Source organism: Eleutherodactylus coqui, chromosome 1 (assembly GCF_035609145.1).
Source record: "Eleutherodactylus coqui strain aEleCoq1 chromosome 1, aEleCoq1.hap1, whole genome shotgun sequence".
In the NCBI taxonomy this organism is placed as follows: Eukaryota; Metazoa; Chordata; class Amphibia; order Anura; family Eleutherodactylidae; genus Eleutherodactylus; species Eleutherodactylus coqui.
Window position 1 is genome coordinate 515,727,371 of NC_089837.1, and position 20,558 is coordinate 515,747,928.

At 44.5% G+C, this 20,558-nt stretch overlaps 1 protein-coding gene across 2 annotated transcripts in view; it reads right to left on the reverse strand.

Annotated features, from left to right (window-relative positions):
* The window catches only part of LOC136588680 (dickkopf-related protein 3-like), a 55,328-nt gene extending 36,332 nt beyond the window's left edge, over positions 1–18,996 (reverse strand). For both annotated transcript variants that reach the window (XM_066588089.1, XM_066588083.1), the window contains exons 1-2: positions 18,863–18,996; positions 461–577 (exon numbers count right to left, since the gene is read on the reverse strand). In XM_066588089.1, the coding sequence (XP_066444186.1) occupies positions 461–577; positions 18,863–18,943 (198 nt within the window). In that variant the 5' untranslated portion in view covers positions 18,944–18,996. The remainder of the gene's footprint in view (positions 1–460; positions 578–18,862) is intronic.
* Positions 18,997–20,558: the final 1,562 nt, after the last annotated feature.

The window sequence follows — 20,558 nt, forward strand, 5'->3', positions numbered from 1 at the left end:
CAGGAGACAGACAGAGGGCCTCCAGGCTTCATCCACATGGTGGGATTTCTCCACAGAATTGGGCACAGAATCTGTACTAAAATCTGGGGTGAAATCTGCGCCATTTTAGGATTCTATTGATCGCTCTGCATATCTCGTCTGTAGGGCATAAAATTTAGATGTTTCCTTGTGCAGATTTTCAAACCCCCACTGCAGAAAAAAAAAATTATTACAGTAATTCTTGGTGAGGAAACCACGTTAGGTGGATTTGTCCCGTGACAGAGGTTACATCCACTTGTGAATGTGCACAAAAATCTGCAGCAGAACTCTAGATCTGAGTCTCGGAGTTCTGACGTGGATTAAATTGTCAGAGCCACATCAGGAAAATATGTCTGGATCTGATGGTTTAAGGCCTGTGTGAACGAGGAATTATACTGTGTGCAGAGGAAAAACCAATACACCACCAGATACAGGTACTCACCGGACCAAAACAGGCGGTATAGCAGCTTGGGGCACATATACCAGCACGCTTCGTGTGAAATCTGTAGCAACACCCGCTCTCACAGTTGGTACTATTTATACACGGACTATGTATGGGCTAAATGTAAAACAGAGAAAATAAATATTTAGTGAATTTGTTTATGTTTTCACATTTATTTCACATGAGGAATTAAAGACAATTCATACTTGTCAATTCAAGAATATTCTTAAGATTCCTAGGAAAGGGAGAGATGTCAAATCTACCGCATGTTGCAGGAGTCTCTTGGAATGAAGCCTTTTATAGAAGGTTTCTCTTAGCTCTGGCTGCAGGATGTATGGCAGGCGTCCCAAGACATGCTGGACTTCCTGCTGATTTTCTCTTTCCATAAATCCTGCCGTTCCTGGAGATCAGTGGCGCCCCTGCAGGCAGACCCCGTAAAACACCATCGCTCCAGCAAGATGAGTGAGGTAGAGTCCTGCAGCAGAGATGCTGGTGCTGTGCAGCCCGGAGGTGTAATAAAAGTGTGTCCATTACATGCTTGGACATAAACCTTTCAACAACTGAAAGCAGCAACAAATCCGCGGACTGGAGAAACATCCTCGAAAAGGATAGGGGGCAGCAGGGAAGAGAAGTGTTTACAGCTGGTGGTCTTAATAGCGTAAGTCCCATTTGTGTTCCCATATATTGTTGTTGCTTATGTAGGCATTCTAATAATATAAGTGTGTAATTACTGACACAAGAAAGCAATAGGGGTCTTATTATTATTAATTACACTATAGATGACGCTTGTCATTACCAATCATGTCATGCATCCCATAATTACACAATAGATGAGCTGCTGCTACCACTAGAGATGAGCGAGCACCAAAATGCTCGGGTGCTCGTTACTCGGGACGAACTTTTCGCGATGCTCGAGGGTTCGTTTCGACTAACGAACCCCATTGAAGTCAATGGGCGACCCGAGCATTTTTGTATTTCGCCGATGCTCGCTAAGGTTTCCTTGTGTGAAAATCTGGGCAATTCAAGAAAGTGATGGGAACGACACAGCAACGGATAGGGCAGGCGAGGGGCTACATGTTGGGCTGCATCTCAAGTTCACAGGTCCCAGTATTAAGCCACAATAGCGGCAAGAGTGGGCCCCCCCCCCCCTCCCAAAAACTTTTACTTCTGAAAAGCCCTCATTAGCAATGCATACCTTAGCTAAGCACCACACTACCTCCAACAAAGCACAATCACTGCCTGCATGACACTCCACTGCCACTTCTCCTGGCTTACATGCTGCCCAACCGCCCCCCCTCCCCCCCACAGCGCACACCAAACTGTCCCTGCGCAGCCTTCAGCTGCCCTCATGCCACACCACCCTCATGTCTATTTAGAAGTGCGTCTGCCATGACGAGGAACCGCAGGCACACACTGCAGAGGTTGGCATGGCTAGGCAGCGACCCTCTTTAAAAGGGGCGGGGCGATAACCCACAATGCTGTACAGAAGCAATGAGAAATAGAATCCTGTGCCACCGCCATCAGGAGCTGCACACGTGGGCATAGCAATGGGGAACCTATGTGCCACACACTATTCATTCTGTCAAGGTGTCTCTGCATGCCCCAGTCAGACCGGGCTTTTTAATTCATAGACACAGGCAGGTACAACTCCCTATTGTGAAGTCCCTGTCGACCGACAGCATGGGTGGCTCCCTGGAACCCACCGGCGATACACAAAAATATCCCATTGCATTGCCCAACACAGCTGAGGTAGTAATGTCGTGCTTAATGCAGGTGGGCTTCGGCTCACACTGCATGCCCCAGTCAGACTGGGGTTCTTTACAAGTGGAAACAGATGCATTTATAATTCCCTGTGGACCCACAGCATGGGTGGGTGCCAGGAAGCCACCGGCGGTACACAAAAATATCCCATTGCATTGCCCAACACAGCTGAGGTAGTAATGTCGTGCTTAATGCAGGTGGGCTTCGGCCCACACTGCATGCCCCAGTCTGACTGGGGTTGTTTACAAGTGGAAACAGATGCATTTACAACTCCCTGTGGACCCACAGCATGGGTGGCTCCCTGGAACCCACCGGCGGTACATAAAAATATCCCATTGCATTGCCCAACACAGCTGAGGTAGTAATTAGAGATGAGCGAACGCGTTCGTCCGAGCTTGATATTCGTGCGAATATTAGGGTGTTCGGGATGTTCGTTATTCGTAACGAACACCATGCGGTGTTCTGGTTAATTTAACTTTCTTCCCTGAGACGTTAGCGCTTTTTTTTGGCCAATATAAAGACAGGGAAGGCATTACAACTTCCCCCTGCAACGTTTAAGCCCTATACCACCCCCCTGCTGTGAGTGGCTGGGGAGATAAGGTGTCACCCGAGTATTGAAATCTGCCCCTCCCGCGGCTCGCTATGGATGCATTCTATATGCGCTCAATGGGGCCAGCGGCAGCAGCGCTGACCCCATTGAGAACATATAGAAGACAAATCCTTCTTCTCTGGCACAGCTGTAACAGCTGTAGCAGAGAAGAACGATGTTTGCCCATTGAATTCAATGGAGCGGCAATACAGCATGTTCCACTGAATGCAATGGGCTGCCGGCGATCGCAGGATGAATGGTCGGAAAGGGGTTAAATATATAACCCCTTTCCTGCAATTCATCCAGAAATGTGTTACACTAAAAATATATACCTGCGTATAAGGCGACGGGGCGTATAAGACGACCCCCCAACTGTCACCTTATACGCCGGTAATACAGTGGAGCAAAGAATAAAAATCATTACTTACGTTTTTAGATGATCTGCGGCGCTCCTGCAGGCTGTCACTCCCTCCTAATCTTGCCGCTATTGTGGCTTAATAGTGGGACCTGTGAACTTGAGATGCAGCCCACCATGTAGCCCCTCGCCTGCCCTATCCGTCACTGTGTCATTCCCATCACTTTCCTGAATTGCCCAGATTTTCACACATGAAAACCTTAGCGAGCATCGGCGAAATACAAAAATGTTCTGGTCGCCCATTGACTTCAATGGGGTTCGTTGTTTCGAAACGAACCCTCGAGCATCACGGGAAGTTCGTTCCGAATAACGAACACCCGAACATTTTGGTGTTCGCTCATCTCTAGTAGTAATGTCGTGCTTAATGCAGGTGGGCTTCGGCCCACACTGCATGCCCCAGTCAGACTGGGGTTCTTTACAAGTGGAAACAGATGCATTTATAATTCCCTGTGGACCCACAGCATGGGTGGGTGCCAGGAAGCCACCGGCGGTACATAGAAATATCCCATTGCATTGCCCAACACAGCTGAGGTAGTAATGTCGTGCTTAATGCAGGTGGGCTTCGGCCCACACTGCATGCCCCAGTCTGACTGGGGTTCTTTACAAGTGGACACATGTAGGTTAAGCTCCGTGTGCACCTACAGCATGGGTGGCTCCCTGGAACCCACCGGCGGTACATAAAAATATCCCATTGCATTGCCCAACACAGCGGATGTAACGTCAGCTGTAATGCAGGTGGGCTAAAAATTCATTTGATTACACTGTAGGCGAGGGCCCACAAAAATTGCTGTATCAACAGTACTAATGTACATCCAAAAAATTGGCCATGGCCAACCAAGAGGGCAGGTGAAACCCATTAATCGCTTTGGTTAATGTGGCTTAAGTGGTAACTAGGCCTGGAGGCAGCCCAGTTTAACGAAAAATTGGTTCAAGTTAAGAGCTTTTAAGAGCATTGAAACATATAAAAATTGTTTAGAAAAATTATATGAGTGAGCCTTGTGGCCCTAAGAAAAATTGCCCGTTCGGCGTGATTACGTGAGGTTTCAGGAGGAGGAGCAGGAGGAGGAGGAATATTATACACAGATTGATGAAGCAGAAATGTCCCCGTTTTGGATGGTGAGAGAGAACGATGCTTCCATCCGCGGGTGCAGCCTACGTATTGCTTAGGTATCGCTGCTGTCCGCTGGTGGAGAAGAGAAGTCTGGGGAAATCCAGGCTTTGTTCATCTTGATGAGTGTAAGCCTGTCGGCACTGTCGGTTGACAGGTGGGTACGCTTATCCGTGATGATTCCCCCAGCCACACTAAACACACTCTCTGACAAGACGCTAGCCGCAGGACAAGCAAGCACCTCCAGGGCATACAGCGCGAGTTCAGGCCACGTGTCCAGCTTCGACACCCAGTAGTTGTAGGGGGCAGAGGCGTCACGGAGGACGGTCGTGCGATCGGCTACGTACTCCCTCACCATCCTTTTACAGTGCTCCCGCCGACTCAGCCTTGACTGGGGAGCGGTGACACAGTCTTGCTGGGGAGCCATAAAGCTGGCAAAGGCCTTGGAGAATGTTCCCCTGCCTGCGCTGTACATGCTGCCTGATCTCTGCGCCTCCCCTGCTACCTGGCCCTCGGAACTGCGCCTTCTGCCACTAGCGCTGTCGGATGGGAAGTTTACCATCAGTTTGTCCACCAGCGCCCTGTGGTATAGCATCATTCTCGAACCCCTTTCCTCTTCGGGAATGAGAGTGCAAAGGCTCTCCTTATAGCGTGGGTCGAGCAGTGTGTACACCCAGTAATCCGTAGTGGCCAGAATGCGTGTAACGCGAGGGTCACGAGAAAGGCATCCTAACATGAAGTCAGCCATGTGTGCCAGGGTACCTGTACGCAACACATGGCTGTCTTCACTAGGAAGATCACTTTCAGGATCCTCCTCCTCTTCCTCCTCCTCAGGCCATACACGCTGAAAGGATGACAGGCAAGCAGCATGGGTACCGTCAGCAGTGGGCCAAGCTGTCTCTTCCCCCTCCTCCTCATCCTCCTCATGCTCCTCCTCCTCCTCCTCCTCACCGCGCTGAGATATAGACAGGAGGGTGCTCTGACTATCCAGCGACATACTGTCTTCCCCCGGCTCTGCTTCCGAGCGCAAAGCGTCTGCCTTTATGCTTTGCAGGGAACTTCTCAAGATGCATAGCAGAGGAATGGTGACGCTAATTGCAGCATCGCCGCTCACCACCTGGGTAGACTCCTCAAATTTTCCAAGGACCTGGCAGATGGCTGCCAACCAGGTCCACTCTTCTGTAAATAATTGAGGAGGCTGACTCCCACTGCGCAGCGCAAGTTGGAGTTGGTATTCCACTATAGCTCTACGCTGCTCATAGAGTCTGGCCAACATGTGGAGCGTAGAGTTCCACTGTGTGGGCACGTCGCACAGCAGTCGGTGCACTGGCAGATTAAACCGATGTTGCAGGGTCCGCAGGGTGGCAGCGTGCGTGTGGGATTTGCGGAAATGTGCGCAGAGCTGGCGCACCTTTCCGAGCAGGTATGACAAGTGGGGGTAGCTTTTCAGAAAGCGCTGAACCACCAAATTAAAGACATGGGCCAGGCATGGCACGTGCGTGAGGCTGCCGAGCTGCAGAGCCGCCACCAGCTTACGGCCGTTGTCACACACGACCATGCCCGGTTGGAGGCTCAGCGGCGCAAGCCAGTGGTCGGTCTGCTCTGTCAGACCCTGCAGCAGTTCGTGGGCCGTGTGCCTCTTCTCTCCTAAGCTGAGTAGTTTCAGCACGGCCTGCTGACGCTTGCCCACCGCTGTGCTGCCACGCCGCGTGACACCGACTGCTTGCGACGTGCTGCTGACACATCTTGATTGCGAGACAGAGGTTGCGTTGGAGGAGGAGGAGGAGGAGGAAGGTGCTTTAGTGGAGGAAGCATACACCGCCGCAGATACCACCACCGAGCTGTGGCCCGCAATTCTGGGGGTGGGTAGGACGTGAGCGGTCCCAGGCTCTGACTCTGTCCCAGCCTCCACTAAATTCACCCAATGTGCCGTCAGGGAGATATAGTGGCCCTGCCCGCCTGTGCTTGTCCACGTGTCCGTTGTTAAGTGGACCTTGGCAGTAACCGCGTTGGTGAGGGCGCGTACAATGTTGCGGGAGACGTGGTCGTGCAGGCCTGGGACGGCACATCGGGAAAAGTAGTGGCGACTGGGAACCGAGTAGCGTGGGGCAGCCGCCGCCATCATGCTTTTGAAAGCCTCCGTTTCCACAAGCCTATACGGCAGCATCTCTAGGCTGATCAATTTTGCAATGTGCACGGTTAGCGCTTGAGCGTGCGGGTGCGTGGCGTCGTACTTGCGCTTGCGCTCAAACTGTGGCACTAGCGACGTCTGGACGCTACGCTGAGAGACATTGCTGGATGGGGCCGAGGACAGCAGAGGTGATGGTGTGGGTGCAGGCCAGGAGACGGTAGTGCCTGTGTCCTCAGAGGGGGGTTGGATCTCAGTGGCAGGTTGGGGCACAGGGGGAGAGGCAGTGGTGCAAACCGGAGGCGGTGAACGGGCATCGTCCCACCTTGTGGGGTGCTTGGCCATCATATGCCTGCGCATGCTGTTGGTGGTGCCTCCCCAGCTGATCTTGGCGCGACAAAGGTTGCACACCACAGTTCGTCGGTCGTCAGGCGTCTCTGTGAAAAACTGCCACACCGTAGAGCACCTTGACCTGTGCAGGGTGGCATGGCGCAAGGGGGCGCTTTGGGAAACAGTTGGTGGATTATTCAGTCTGGCCCTGCCTCTACCCCTGGACACCGCACTGGCTCGGCCTGTGCCCACACCCTCACTTGGCCCTCCGCGTCCTCGGCCGCGTCCACGTCCTCTAGGCCTACCCCTATCCCTCAGCATGCTGTATTAGCAGTGATTTGATTTCACAGGCAGGAAAGAAATTGGCGCAAGGCTGCACTCAACCGTAGCTGGTTGCGTCTGATTTTTTTACGTTCTCCACGCAGCACACACGTACCCAGAGCCCTTAGGACTGACAGAGGCAGGGCAAATATACTTTCTTCCCTTTTGTTTAAAAGGATAGGCCCACTGCGTCTATTCAATGACTAATAACTGTGTTGTGGCCCTGCCTACACAATTCTGTGCCTGTAGTATCAATGGAGGGTGCAATGCTCTGCATCGCCGATTTTGAGAAAAAAAACAAAAAAACAACACAGCTAACAGCAGCCTGCACAGTACTCCACACAGTTAAATGTGGCCCTAGAAAGGACCGTTGAGGTTCTTGAAGGCTACACTCACTCCTAACACTCTCCCTGCCTAAGCACCACTTCTGTCCCTAATACCGGGTGCAATGCTCTGCACTGCCGATTTTGAGAAAAAAAAAAATTAGCAACACAGCTAACAGCAGCCTGCACAGTACTCCACACAGTTAAATGTGGCCCTAGAAAGGACCGTTGAGGTTCTTGAAGACTACACTCACTCCTAACACTCTCCCTGCCTAAGCACCACTTCTGTCCCTAATACCGGGTGCAATGCTCTGCACTGCCGATTTTGAGAAAAAAAATAAATTTCTCCACTGCTAACAGCAGCCTGCACACACGTAGATGTGGCCCTAAGAAGGACCGTTGGGGTTCTTGAAGCCTACACTCACTACAAACACTCTCCCTACAGCAACTCCAATAGAACAGCACTTTCCCTCAGCTAACTCACAAGACATCTGAGCCGAGCCGCGGGAGGGGCCGACTTTTATACTCGGGTGACATCTGATCGCCCCAGCCACTCACAGCAGGGGGGTGGTATAGGGCTTGAACGTCACAGGGGGAAGTTGTAATGCCTTCCCTGTCTTTCAATTGGCCAGAAAAGCGCGCTAACGTCTCAGAGAGGAAATTGAAAGTAACCGGAACACCGCGTGGTACTCGTTACGAGTAACGAGCATCCCGAACACTGTAATATTCGCACGAATATCAAGCTCGGACGAGTACGTTCGCTCATCTCTAGCTACCACATAAAATAACGGACACAAATGTCACATGACTTCCATGTCAGTTGGCATTTTGATGGTGATTATAGGATAAAATGTAAATGTGTAATTGAATACAGATGTAACAAAATGCAAATTGCCTTATAATGCGTTATGATCACTTTCTGCTCCAGTTTGTTACCCTTTCAATTGCTTTACAATGGGGTTTGGTTTGGGAAGATAAGCAAATGGCTTTTGAATGACTTAAGATAGAAGAACTTGTAGCAGAAAGTTATTACAGACAAGTTAAACTTTGCTAGATATGTATTTGCAAAAAAACCCAGGAGGCTCTTGGAAAAAGAGGAAAACTATCAGACTCCCCGGAGACTTGCCAAGCCCCCTGAACAGGTTCGGGCCGTGGCAACCAGAGGCTTGACTATGGCCTTTGACTTTATCAGCTATGGTTGCCTATCAGGCTCAGCATCTGGCTGAGCTTAGAGGTCTTCTAATGTACTTAACTATAGCAGTGTATTAGAAGAATGATAAAATATGGTAATATTTAAGTCCCCTAGTGGTTAAAAAATAAAAAGTTAAAGTGCAAAATTAAAATTAAAACGTCCAAACCCCAGATTTCTCCTTTATTATATAGAAGAAGAAAAAAACATGGTATTCGTAATGGCTTAAAGAAAAAAGTATTTTATATAACCTGCACATCATGAAAAAATGTACCAATTAAAAGTGCTACTCAGCCCTGAAAAAAAAAAACTTTCACAACACTGTTAACAAAAAAAATGAAATGTTAGATGTCTTGGTATTGACATAGTCACTCTAGCCTGCAAGATATATTTTGTATATTAAGGCCTCGTTCACATGCGCTCCTGGCTTAAGCGGAGACTGCGTGAACAGGCAAACGTTGCCCATTCACTAGAGCAGCTGCTCTACAAAGGTCCCCTCATCACTGAACACTGTGACGGACTGCAGCAGAGACTAAGTTCTTCCATTGATTTCAATGGGGCAGTGTTCTGAAGCAAAAATCCCCACCCAGGGAAAGCGCTGTGAATTCAATCCTAGAATGGTAGAGTTGTAAGGGACCTCCAGGGTCATCGGGTCCAACACCCTGCTCAGTGCGGGATTCACTAAATCATCTCAGACTGATATATGTCCAGCCTTTGTTTGAACACTTCCATTGAAGGAGAACTCACCACCTCCCATGGTAACATGTTTTACGCATTGATCACCCTCACTCTCAATGAATGGCTGAGTGCTGCCTCTGAATGGCTGAGTGCTGTGACAAATCACAGACAGCACTCAGCTGTCATTCAATGAATGAATGCTCAGCCAATCAGATACAGCCCTTTCAGGAAGCGGGGATTTTTAAATACTTCAGAACACTGCCAGGGAAGCCAGGAACAAAACGTGCCGGAGATGCACAGCGGCGGCTAGGTGAATATATATTTTTTTTACACAAGCTACGGATGATTTTCAGGGAAGGGCTTATATTTCAAGCCTTCCACAAAAATCCCTGCAGTGGTTGCCTGCAACCCATTGCTTTCAATGGGACCACTGGCAGCAGTGGGTTGCCGCATTCTAAGAGTCGTAACAGTTTTATCTTTCTATTGCTGGAGCTCTGTAGAGGCTTATTTTTTGAGCTCTAGTCTTCATTTATCATGTTTTGGGAACATATAACATTTTGATAATTTTTTTCTTCCATTTTTTCTAGAGGCAAAAATAGGAAATTATGAAATTCCAGCATGTTGTTAATTTATTTTTTAAGGTCTTTACCATGCATCTATGTATATAAAGCTGAAAGCCCTCACTGACTCACTGACTCACTGACTGACTCACTGACTGACTCACTGACTGACTGACTCACTGACTCACTGACTCACTGACTCGCCAAAAGTTCTCCAACTTCCCGATGTCGTAGAAACATGAATTTTGGCACGAGCATAGATTATCTCCAAAATAGGAAAAGTAAATGGGTCCCAACTCGATTATTCAATTCTAGCGCAAAAGCATTGGCGTCCAAATTTTACGTACATAATCTAAATCTGTCACTTCCCAATGCCTTAGAAACTTAAAATTTGGCACGGGCATTGATTATGACATAAATAGGAAAAGCTAATGGGTCCCAACTCGATTATTCAATTCTATGCACAAAAGAATTGGCGTCCAAATTTTACGTACGGAATCTAATTTTCTCACTTTCCGGTGTCATAGAAACAGAAAATTTGGCACGAGCATTGATTATGTCATAAGTAGGAAAAGCTAATGGGTCCCAACTCCATTATTCAATTCTATGCGCAAAAGAATTAGCGTCCAAATTTTACGTGCGGAATGTAATTTTTTCACTTTACGGTGTCATAGAAACGGCGAATTTGGCACGAGCATTGATTATGTCATACATAGGAAAAGCTAATGGGTCCCAACTCGATTATTCAATTCTATGCGCAAAAGAATTAGCGTCCAAATTTTACGTACGGAATCTAATTTTCTCACTTTCCGGTGTCATAGAAACAGGAAATTTGGCACGAGCATTGAATATGTCATAAATAGGAAAAGCTAATCGGTCCCAACTCCATTATTCAATTTTATGCGCAAAAGAATTATCGTCCAAATTTTACATGTGGAATGTAATTTTTTCACTTTCCGGTGTCATAGAAGCGTGAAATTTGGCACGAGCATTTATTATGTCATTCATAGGAAAAGCTAATGGGTCCCAACTCGATTATTCAATTCTAGCGCAAAAGAATTGGCGTCAAAATTTTACGTACGTATATAATTTTTTCACTTTCCGGTGTCATAGAAACAGGAAATTTGGCACGAGCATTGATTATGTCATAAATAGAAAAAGCTAATGGGTTCCAACTCAATTATTCAATTCTATGCGCAAAAGAATTAGCGTTCAAATTTTACGTACGGAATGTAATTTCTTCCCTTTCCGGTGTCATAGAAACAGGAAATTTGGCACGAGCATTTATTATGTCATAAATAGGAAAAGCTATTGGGTCCCAACTCCATTAATCAATTCTATGCGCAAAAGAATTAGCGTCCAAATTTTACGTGCGTAATGTAATTTTTTCACTTTCTGGTGTCATAGAAACGGGAAATTTGGCACGAGCATTGATTATGTCATAAATAGGAAAAGCTAATGGGTCCCAACTCGATAATTCAATTCTATGCGCAAAAGAATTGGCGTCAAACTTTTACGTGCGGAATGTAATTTTTTCACTTTCCGGTGTCATAGAAACATGAAATTTGACATGAGCATTGATTATGTTATAAATAGGAAAAGTTCATAGGTCCCAACTCCATTATTCAATTCTAGTGCAAAAGAATTGGCGTCAAAATTTTACATGCGGAATGTAATTTTTTCACTTTCCGGTATCATAGAAACAGAAAATTTGGCACGAGCATTGATTATGTCATAAATAGGAAAAGCTAATGGGTCCCAACTCCATTATTCAATTTTATGAACAAAAGAATTAGCGTCCAAATTTTACGTGCGGAATGTAATTTTTTCACTTTCCGGTGTCATAGAAATAGGAAATTTGGCACAAGCATTGATTATGTCATAAATAGGAAAAGTTCATAGGTCCCAACTCGATTATTCAATTCTAGCGCAAAAGAATTTGCGGCGAAATTTTACGTACGGAATGTAATTTTTTCACTTTCGGGTGTCATAGAAACGGGAAATTTGGCACGAGCATTGATTATGTCATAAATAGGAAAAGCTAATGGGTCCCAACTCGATTATTAAATTCTAGCACAAAAGAATTGGCGTCGAAATTTTACGTGCGTAATGTAATTTTTTCACTTTCCGGTGTCATAGAAATAGGAAATTTGGCACGAGCATTGATTATGTCATAAATAGGAAAAGCTAATGAGTCCCAACTCGATTATTCAATTCTAGCGCAAAAGAATTGGCGTCAAAATTTTACGTGCGGAATGTAATTTTTTCACTTTCCGGTGTCATAGAAACAGGGAATTTGGCACGAGCATTGATTATGTCATAAATAGGAAAAGCTAATGGGTCCCAACTCGATTATTCAATTCTAAGCGCAAAAGAATTAGTGTTCAAATTTTACGTATGTAATCTAATTCTCCCACTTCCTGATGTCATTTTATAGAAAAGGAAACGTCGCATGGTTGCCTCCCCGTGGTATTTCCTGGGTAACGCAGAGAACTATGCAAAATGCTGAACATATTTTTTTTCCTCAGTATCTCTAAAGTAACCACGACTTCATAAGATTTTCCGTGTGAACACCAGATAAACACCAGTACCAAATTAACTCGGGCGAAGCCGGGTATATCAGCTAGTCTATATATATAAAGACAAAAGCCCTCACTGACTCATTCACTGACTCACTGACTGACTGACTGACTGACTCACTGACTGACTGACTCGCCAAAAGTTCTCCAACTTCCCAATGTCGTAGAAACATGAAATTTGCCAAGAGCATTGATTATCTCCAAAATAGGAAAAGTAATTGGGTCCCAACTCGACTATTCAATTCTAGCGCAAAAGAATTGGCGTCGAAATTTTGCGTACGGAATCTAAATCTCTCACTTCCCAATGTCATAGAAACAGGAAATTTGGCACACGCATTGATTATGTCATAAATAGGAAAAGCTAATGGGTCCCAACTCGATTATTTAATTCTAGCGCAAAATAATTGACATCGAAATTTTACGTGCGGAATGTAATTTTTTCACTTTCCGGTGTCATAGAAACGGGAAATTTGGCACGAGAATTGATTATGTCATGAATAGGAAAAGTTATAGGTCCCAACTCGATTATTTAATTCTAGCGCAAAAGAATTGGCGTCGAAATTTTACGTGCGGAATGTAATTTTTTCACTTTCCAGTGTCATAGAAACGGGAAATTTGGCACGAGAATTGATTATGTCATGAATAAGAAAAGTTATAGGTCCCAACTCGATTATTTAATTCTAGCGCAAAAGAATTGGCGTCGAAATTTTACGTGCGGAATGTACTTTTTTCACTTTCCGGTGTCATAGAAACGGGAAATTTGGCATGAGCATTGATTATGTCATAAATAGTAAAAGCTAATGGGTCCCAACTCGATTATTCAATTCTATGCGCAAAAGAAGTAGCGTCCAAATTTTACGTACATAATCTAAATCTCTCACTTCCCAATGTGATAGAAACATGAAATTTGGCACGAGCATTGATTGTGTCATAAATATGAAAAGTTAATGGGACCCAACTCGATTATTCAATTCTATGCGCAAAAGAATTAGCGTCCAAATTTTACGTACAGAATCTAATTTTCTCACTTTCCGGTGTCATAGAAACGTGAAATTTGGTACGAGCATTGATTATGTCATGAATAGGAAAAGTTCATAGGTCCCAACTCGATTATTCAATTCTAGCACAAAAGAATTGGCGTTGAAATTTTACGTGCGGAATGTGATTTTTTCACTTTCCGGTGTCATAGAACGTCGCATGGTTGCCTCCACATGGTGTTTCCTGGGTAACGCAGAGAACTATGCAAAATGGTGAACATATGTTTTTCCTCAGTATCTCTAAAGTAACCACGACTTCATAATATTTTCTGTGTGAACACCAGATAAACACCAGTACCAAATTAACTCGGGCGAAGCCAGATATATCAGCTTGTTATAAATATAATAATATACTGTATATACTCGAGTATAAGCCAGTTTTTCAGGACATTTTTTTGTCCTGACAAAGCACCCCTCAGCTTATACTCGAGTCAGGGAAGGGTTAAAAAAAAAAAAAACCCTCCATAATCGCCTCCCAGCCGGTGTCTGTGTCTCCAGCGGCGGTGCGGAAGGCTGCTTGAATTCTCTCCGCTGTCATCCCCCTGCCGTCCTCTTTGCTCGGCTCCGTCATCCCCCGCCATAAGCGCTGTGTAAGTAAGAGCTGTGATTGGATCGAGCGTCAGCCAATCACAGCCAGTGCTTGATCATTCACAGCCAATCAAGCAGCTTTAGAATTCTCCCCACTGTCATCCCCTGCTTGGCTTTCAAATTCCCTGCCGTCAGTGCTGTGTAAGTATGCGCTGTCATTGCATCAAGCGCTAGCTGTGATTGGCTGGCGCTCAATCCAATCACAGTGCTTACTTACACAGCACTCACAGAGCCAAGCAGAGAGGACGGCGGAGGATGACAGCAGGGAGAATTCAAGCAGCTTGTCGCACAGACACAGACGCCGGCTGGGAGATGAGTATAGAGGGGGGGGGGTTACCTAGTATATACTCGAGTATAGCTCAGCTTATACTCGAGTCAATAAGTTTTCCCAGTTTTTTGTGGTGAAACTTATTGTCTCGGCTTATACTTGGGTCGGCTAATACTTCAGTATATACGGTAATAATAATCTGTTAAATTAATTTTGCAGGCTAGCATGGTTGGGCCTCTTAGGTCACCATAGCTAGCAGACCTGGAGCAAATGTTCAAGTCTCCTGGTTCTATAACAACCCACCAGGACTTAGCGATCACATTGCAGTGGTCCGATGAATGGCAGACTGAGCCCTCTCCCTCTGTCAGCTAAGTGTTAAACAGTGGGGATTGTCAGTTTCTCTGGTCCATGCTGTTAGAGCAAGTGCCAGGTTGTCATTGTACCGCCAAGGGCCCGACTTCTCTGGCTTAAGTGTCTTGTGCATTACTTTTTTAATGTAGTGCCATAAAAAGGCACAAGCATCAAGGAAAAGGCCCTGAATGACCATAGTAAAAAACCATATGGTTGGTCACTAAGGGGTTAATGAGTTTAAGTTAACTCTCCCCAACTACGATCCCATTTTGACTGAAGCAAAATCTGTCATTATTAGTGCAGTAAGGATGGCTTTCACACGAGCGTGTTTTTGTGCGTACATAGGTGCGCACCCCTGTAAGTGCAAAACCACGCATGTATGAAGGTCTGTACATTGCCTCAATGGAGCCGCGGCTGCTGCCGGCGGCTCTATTGAAGGCAATTGTCTGCCGGCACCCTTGAATTGTTTTTCATGGAAGGGCTTTACATATAAGACCTTCCCTGAAAAACAAGAAAAAGTGATGTTGAAAATAAAAAAAAAAATCATACTCACCTTCCTTCAGCTGCCAGGGCTCAGCCACATCCTTTCTGCGCTGTCCCTGGCTCTGTAATGCAGTTTTTTCAGCAGGTGGGGATTTAAAATCCCCGTATACTGAAAGAGCTGCTTCTGATTGGCTGAGGCGTTCAGCCAATCACAGGCAGCTCTCGTCTGTCATTCATTCGGCGAGAGCTGCCTGTAATTGTCTGAGGTACGCTTGAGTGCCATCAAGGAGTATCAAAAGTTACCAATCTCACTTGGATATTTAAGGACAATCAGAATTTATTGGTGCTCTAGTCAAGCAATCACACCATGCTGCCGCGGACTCTGGTTTACTCCAGCTGATATCCAGGTGCTGCATGATATTATGACTAAGGTGATACTCCTAGAATCCATTTAGGATTTATGCCAGGCAAGAGTACAGCTATGAATGTCAGAAGAATTTTCACTAACCTTGAGCTGTCTCATTTCAACCAAGGGAAGCGTACCTTGGTCTTTATTGATCAGGCTAAGGCCTTTGACTCAGTGGATTAGAGATATCTGTGGGAAGTTATGGTTCATTTTGGGTTTGGGACAGCCTTTATTAAGTGCATGCAGATGCTGTATCATTTTCTGGTGGCCAGCTTGCGGATGAACACCCATATATGTAAATAGTTTTTCCTTGGTAGAGGCATGCATCAGGGCTGTCCTCTATCTCCAGCTGTCTTTGCTATCGCAATTGAGCCACTTGCAATATAGATTCAAGTGTGAATGACAGTCACAGGGTTTCAATTGAGAACTTATGAAGAGCAAGTGGCATTGTACGCAGATGATACTCTACTGTTCCTGCAAGACCCAGAATCCTCTTTAGCCCCAGTGCTCTCAAATTTAAACAGTTAAGGAGATTAATCCAGGGTTAACTGGGATAAAACTGGGCTGCTGGAGGTTCGATACTCCTGCGGCATCACTAGCCCTCTCTGTCCCCCTGGAGTGAACAGATAGCATCACCTATTTCAGAATAGTGGTGCGGAGTTCTACTGACCATTTTTGCACAGAAAATCTTGCTCTACTTCTGAACTCAGCAAGAGAAATGGCGGCACGGTGGGCTTCACTCTCATTGACGCTAGTTGGTTGTATAAACTTAATTTAAATGAAGTTATTACCCAAATTTTTGTATATATTTCAGAATGATCCCTAAAGGAGTCTTTACAATTCTTCATAAAATACTCCTTTGCATATTATGGTAGAGCTCCACCCCAATAATCAAGTTGGGAACTTTCTGTCTACCCACGGATGGAGGGGGGTTGGCCCTTCCCCACTTCTACTGTTACTACCTGGCTAGTCAATTGGTATGTGTAGGGGGGTGGCTGTCATCTACCTATTATAACCCAGTGGTGGGACTCGAGCGCAGAGTGTTGGGCTCAGAACAAAGTTTGAGAGGATTATTACTAAGGGGTCCAACGTTGCGAGTGAATGCCCTACCTTCACCCAGGTGGGTTACTCTCAAAATTTGGAATGCCACCCTTCATTTGATATCTGATAAGGCAACCAAATGATCTCCTCATACCCCTCTATGGTGTAACCCCAACCACCCACACTTGCAATGCATGCCTAATATAGCCTTCTGGTGACGCCATGGGATCACTACCCACTCAGATGTTGTCAAAGTAGCGTTTTTTTGTACCTTTTTACAACTGCAGACACATTTAGTCCTCCTTAGTAGCTCCTTTTTAGGTATTTCCAACTTTGCCATGCTCTCAGAGCCCAATTTGAGGGCCTGAGTATCCCCCTTGTCTTGACTCAGCTGGAGGAGTTGGCACAGATGGCTAATATCTTGAAGCCGCACTTCTGTTTTTATAGAAGCTGATGAGTAGCCTTGCTTCACTGGGAGATGGGTCTCTGGAAAAATGGGTCTTTTATATACCAGACCTGGACTCGGATAACTGGAGAGGCCTTTAGGCAGGCTCTGGGCCTCCATTATTAAGTACTAGAGACAGGCTAACACAAATCAAATTTCTTCATAGAGTCTGTTATACTCCTAGCCATCTAAATGCTATGGTCTTATCTCCTAATTCAGACTGCCCAAGGTGCTTGATGGATCCATGCACAATTATGTATATGTTCTGGAAGTGTCATGTTTTACAAGCTTATCGGAGGGATGTTCTTGAGTTCATGGAGACGCATCTGGGAGCACCGCATATCCTACACCCTAAGGTCTGTCTCTTTGGCCTTGTGGAAGACATTTTGGTTAATGTAGCAGCATGCACCCTATTCAAATAGCTTTTTTCTATGCTAAAAAGGTAATATTACTTAATTGGAAACATCTCCCCAAAACCCACTGGGGCTACCTGGCTATGTGAGTTAAACAGTGTTGCCCTTCTATATAAATTAACATATATGGCTGGGGGATGTCCTGCCAAGTTCATCAAGATATGGGGTTGGCGAGTTGACTGCCCCAATTCTGCGCTGGACGTGTCTGACTAACTCCTCTTTTTTGGGAAAACAGAAGGTCTTTTCTCTATTGGTTGTTGTAACTCGCATGGACAATAGATATACACAATATTGGTAGTGAAGCTGTGGGTTTAGTTTGTAGTTGTATGTTCTATTTATTACGATTCCCCAGGTTGGGAGTCTTCGTCTCCTTTGTTATAATGGCCAAAGTTAAAAAAGGGGGTATTATAAACTCTTAAGGGAGTGAGAAAACTGTAATATTCTAATTTTGTGAAGTATTCTTGATGACACTCCCTTGTTGTTTTGTATTGTGATGTATGACGTGCCCAATAAACGTTCCTTTAGAAAAAAAATGCTACAAATGTTTCAAAATTGTACAGAAGCGTATACATTTTTTTGCACTTTAAACTGGATAAGGGAAATAAAGCTGAGAGAAAACTAGCACGAAAAATCCCTTGATGATATATTCTCCCCATTGTCCTGAAGTTAGACAGCATAAAACTAGAGCAGAAACTGCATCAAGCACATTACAGTGGTGCAAGCTTTATAATAAATTTAAGGCATAGTGCAGGATGTGTTAGACACACTTCCTTATTGCCACTTTTTGGTTCACTTACTTAACATCAATGTTTTTCTAGACACTTCAGACACTTTAAAACTGTAATGTCTGTGCATATAGATATATATTTTTTCCTTAATCTTCCTATTGCTACTAGCAGTTTCTGCCCAGATCCATCCTCACCTCTTTTCAGGACTGCTACTGAGTATAAACTTTCCACCATCTGTCATTGCCCTCTACAGTAAAAGTATATTCCTGTATGAGAGATTCTTCCTTCACCAGTGATTACTTCATTTCAAGGGCAAAGAAGCTGTAATTGAACGTCTTTTTGATCTAGTATTATTAGACTGTACAAAGTAATCGAAATGCAATACAATGAGCCCCCCAGAAACTCTCGTGCACCCATGTGCTGCCATCTACTTCTCATATAGAACCCTTCAATATACAATTTCTATCATTAAAAAAGCATGTTTCCTAAGGAGACTTCTTAGCAAATGAAGTGTTACAGAGCTACATAAGTATAAGAATTTGGCCCATTTAGAAATTATTCTCTATTATTAACACAGAGAGGTCAGATATAGAAGTCTGAAATATCCGCATAAATGCAAATACAATGTATAAAATACAATCTGAAATATAACTAATTTTACCTTTAATTCAGAATGTGCAACGTTGAAACCAAGAGATAGAAACACAATCAGCAAGATGGTAATCATCCTAAATTGCATCATTTCTATACTGATGAAGCCAATGGCGGATGACTTAAACACAACGAGCCAGCGGGCAGAGAAAGGGAGACTGTATAATGCTGTGTATACATGGCTTATATATAATTCCCTCAAGCACATAAATGTCAGAATGATTAATGATCACAGAAGAAAATAAAACACCTAGAACTTAATGTTCCATCCTGGATCCGGGATCCTGTTCCATTTAATATTAATATTTCTTACTAAGTACATGTTAGGTAAACAGAAACATGTGAATTGCCAGAGCAGATGCAGTTATATCACACAGTCAGCTTATTAGCATGCCAAGTATTGTAAGGAGAACACACAAAAGGTGTGTGGAGACACCTAGGCGGAGAGTGGGTCAGGGGATATGGGAACCCCTTCTGGGTGCTCTCCTTGAAGAGAGACTATACCACCCCCTGACTCAATTACCCCCTAGGTGTCTCCACACACTTTTTGGGTGCTCTCTTTAAGCAGACACGACACCGTTTCTGACCTACATCATAGAACCCTCACAGACTAAGCCAGAAGCCTGCTGCACACTGATGAGGGGCAACCATCCCAAAACTGCCTGTCTGTACATGGTTTCCTGGCTCGGTTTTCTATTCCCAATCATTGTTAAGACTTGGTATAAAGTTACTTTGATTTGAAGGAATGCTGCCATCCAATAGATGGCATTGTAGAGGTATATTTCCATCTTTCTTAAGTGCAAGTATTATAAGGTAACATAAGAAATCACATATCTGTATGTATAAAGGCGAAAGCCCTTACTGACTTACTCATTCACTGACTGACTCACTCACTGAATGACTCACCACTAATTTTCTAACTTTCCAATGTCCTTTATATATAAAATGTGCCATAACCATTCTTTAGGTCCTATATAGGAAATATAAATGGGTCGCAACCTGATTATTCAATGCTAAGTGCAAAAATATGTGACCCCCTATTTTATGTATCTATTTTAATTCTCTAACTTCCCAGTGTCATACAAACTTTAACCGCATAAGGACATGGCCTGTTTTGGCATTGAGGACCGATTTTTGGTATTTTTTCATCTCCATTTTTCAAAAGCCATAACTTTTTTATTTTTCCGTCAACGCATTTTTTGTGTGGCAAACTGTAGTTTTATTGGTACCATTTTTGGTTACATAGACTACATTGTAAAACTTTTATTATTTTTTTTATGATCGTAGGGAGAGAAAACACATCAATTCTGCCATAGATTTTTAATTTTTTTTTAAAGCGTTAATTATGCAGCATAAATGGCACACTACATTTTTTTCTGCGGAACGGTACAGTTACAACGAAACCAAAATTCTTATATTTTTTTAGGTTTTTCCACTTTTCCACAATAAAAACCCTTTTTTTGGAAATTATATATTTTTTCTAAACTCACTGCATTCAAAGTCCTATAACTTGTTTGTTTTTCCATGGACGGAGCTCTCTGAGGGCTTATTTTTTGCAAGACGAGCTGTAGTTTTTATTGGTACCATTTTGGAGTGCACACATTTTTTAAGCAAAATTAGCATTTTGCCTCAGTTTTTTAGCATTTTTTAACGCTTTTTGCCATGCAGGATAATAAGCGCATTCAATGTATTGTACGCATCGTTAC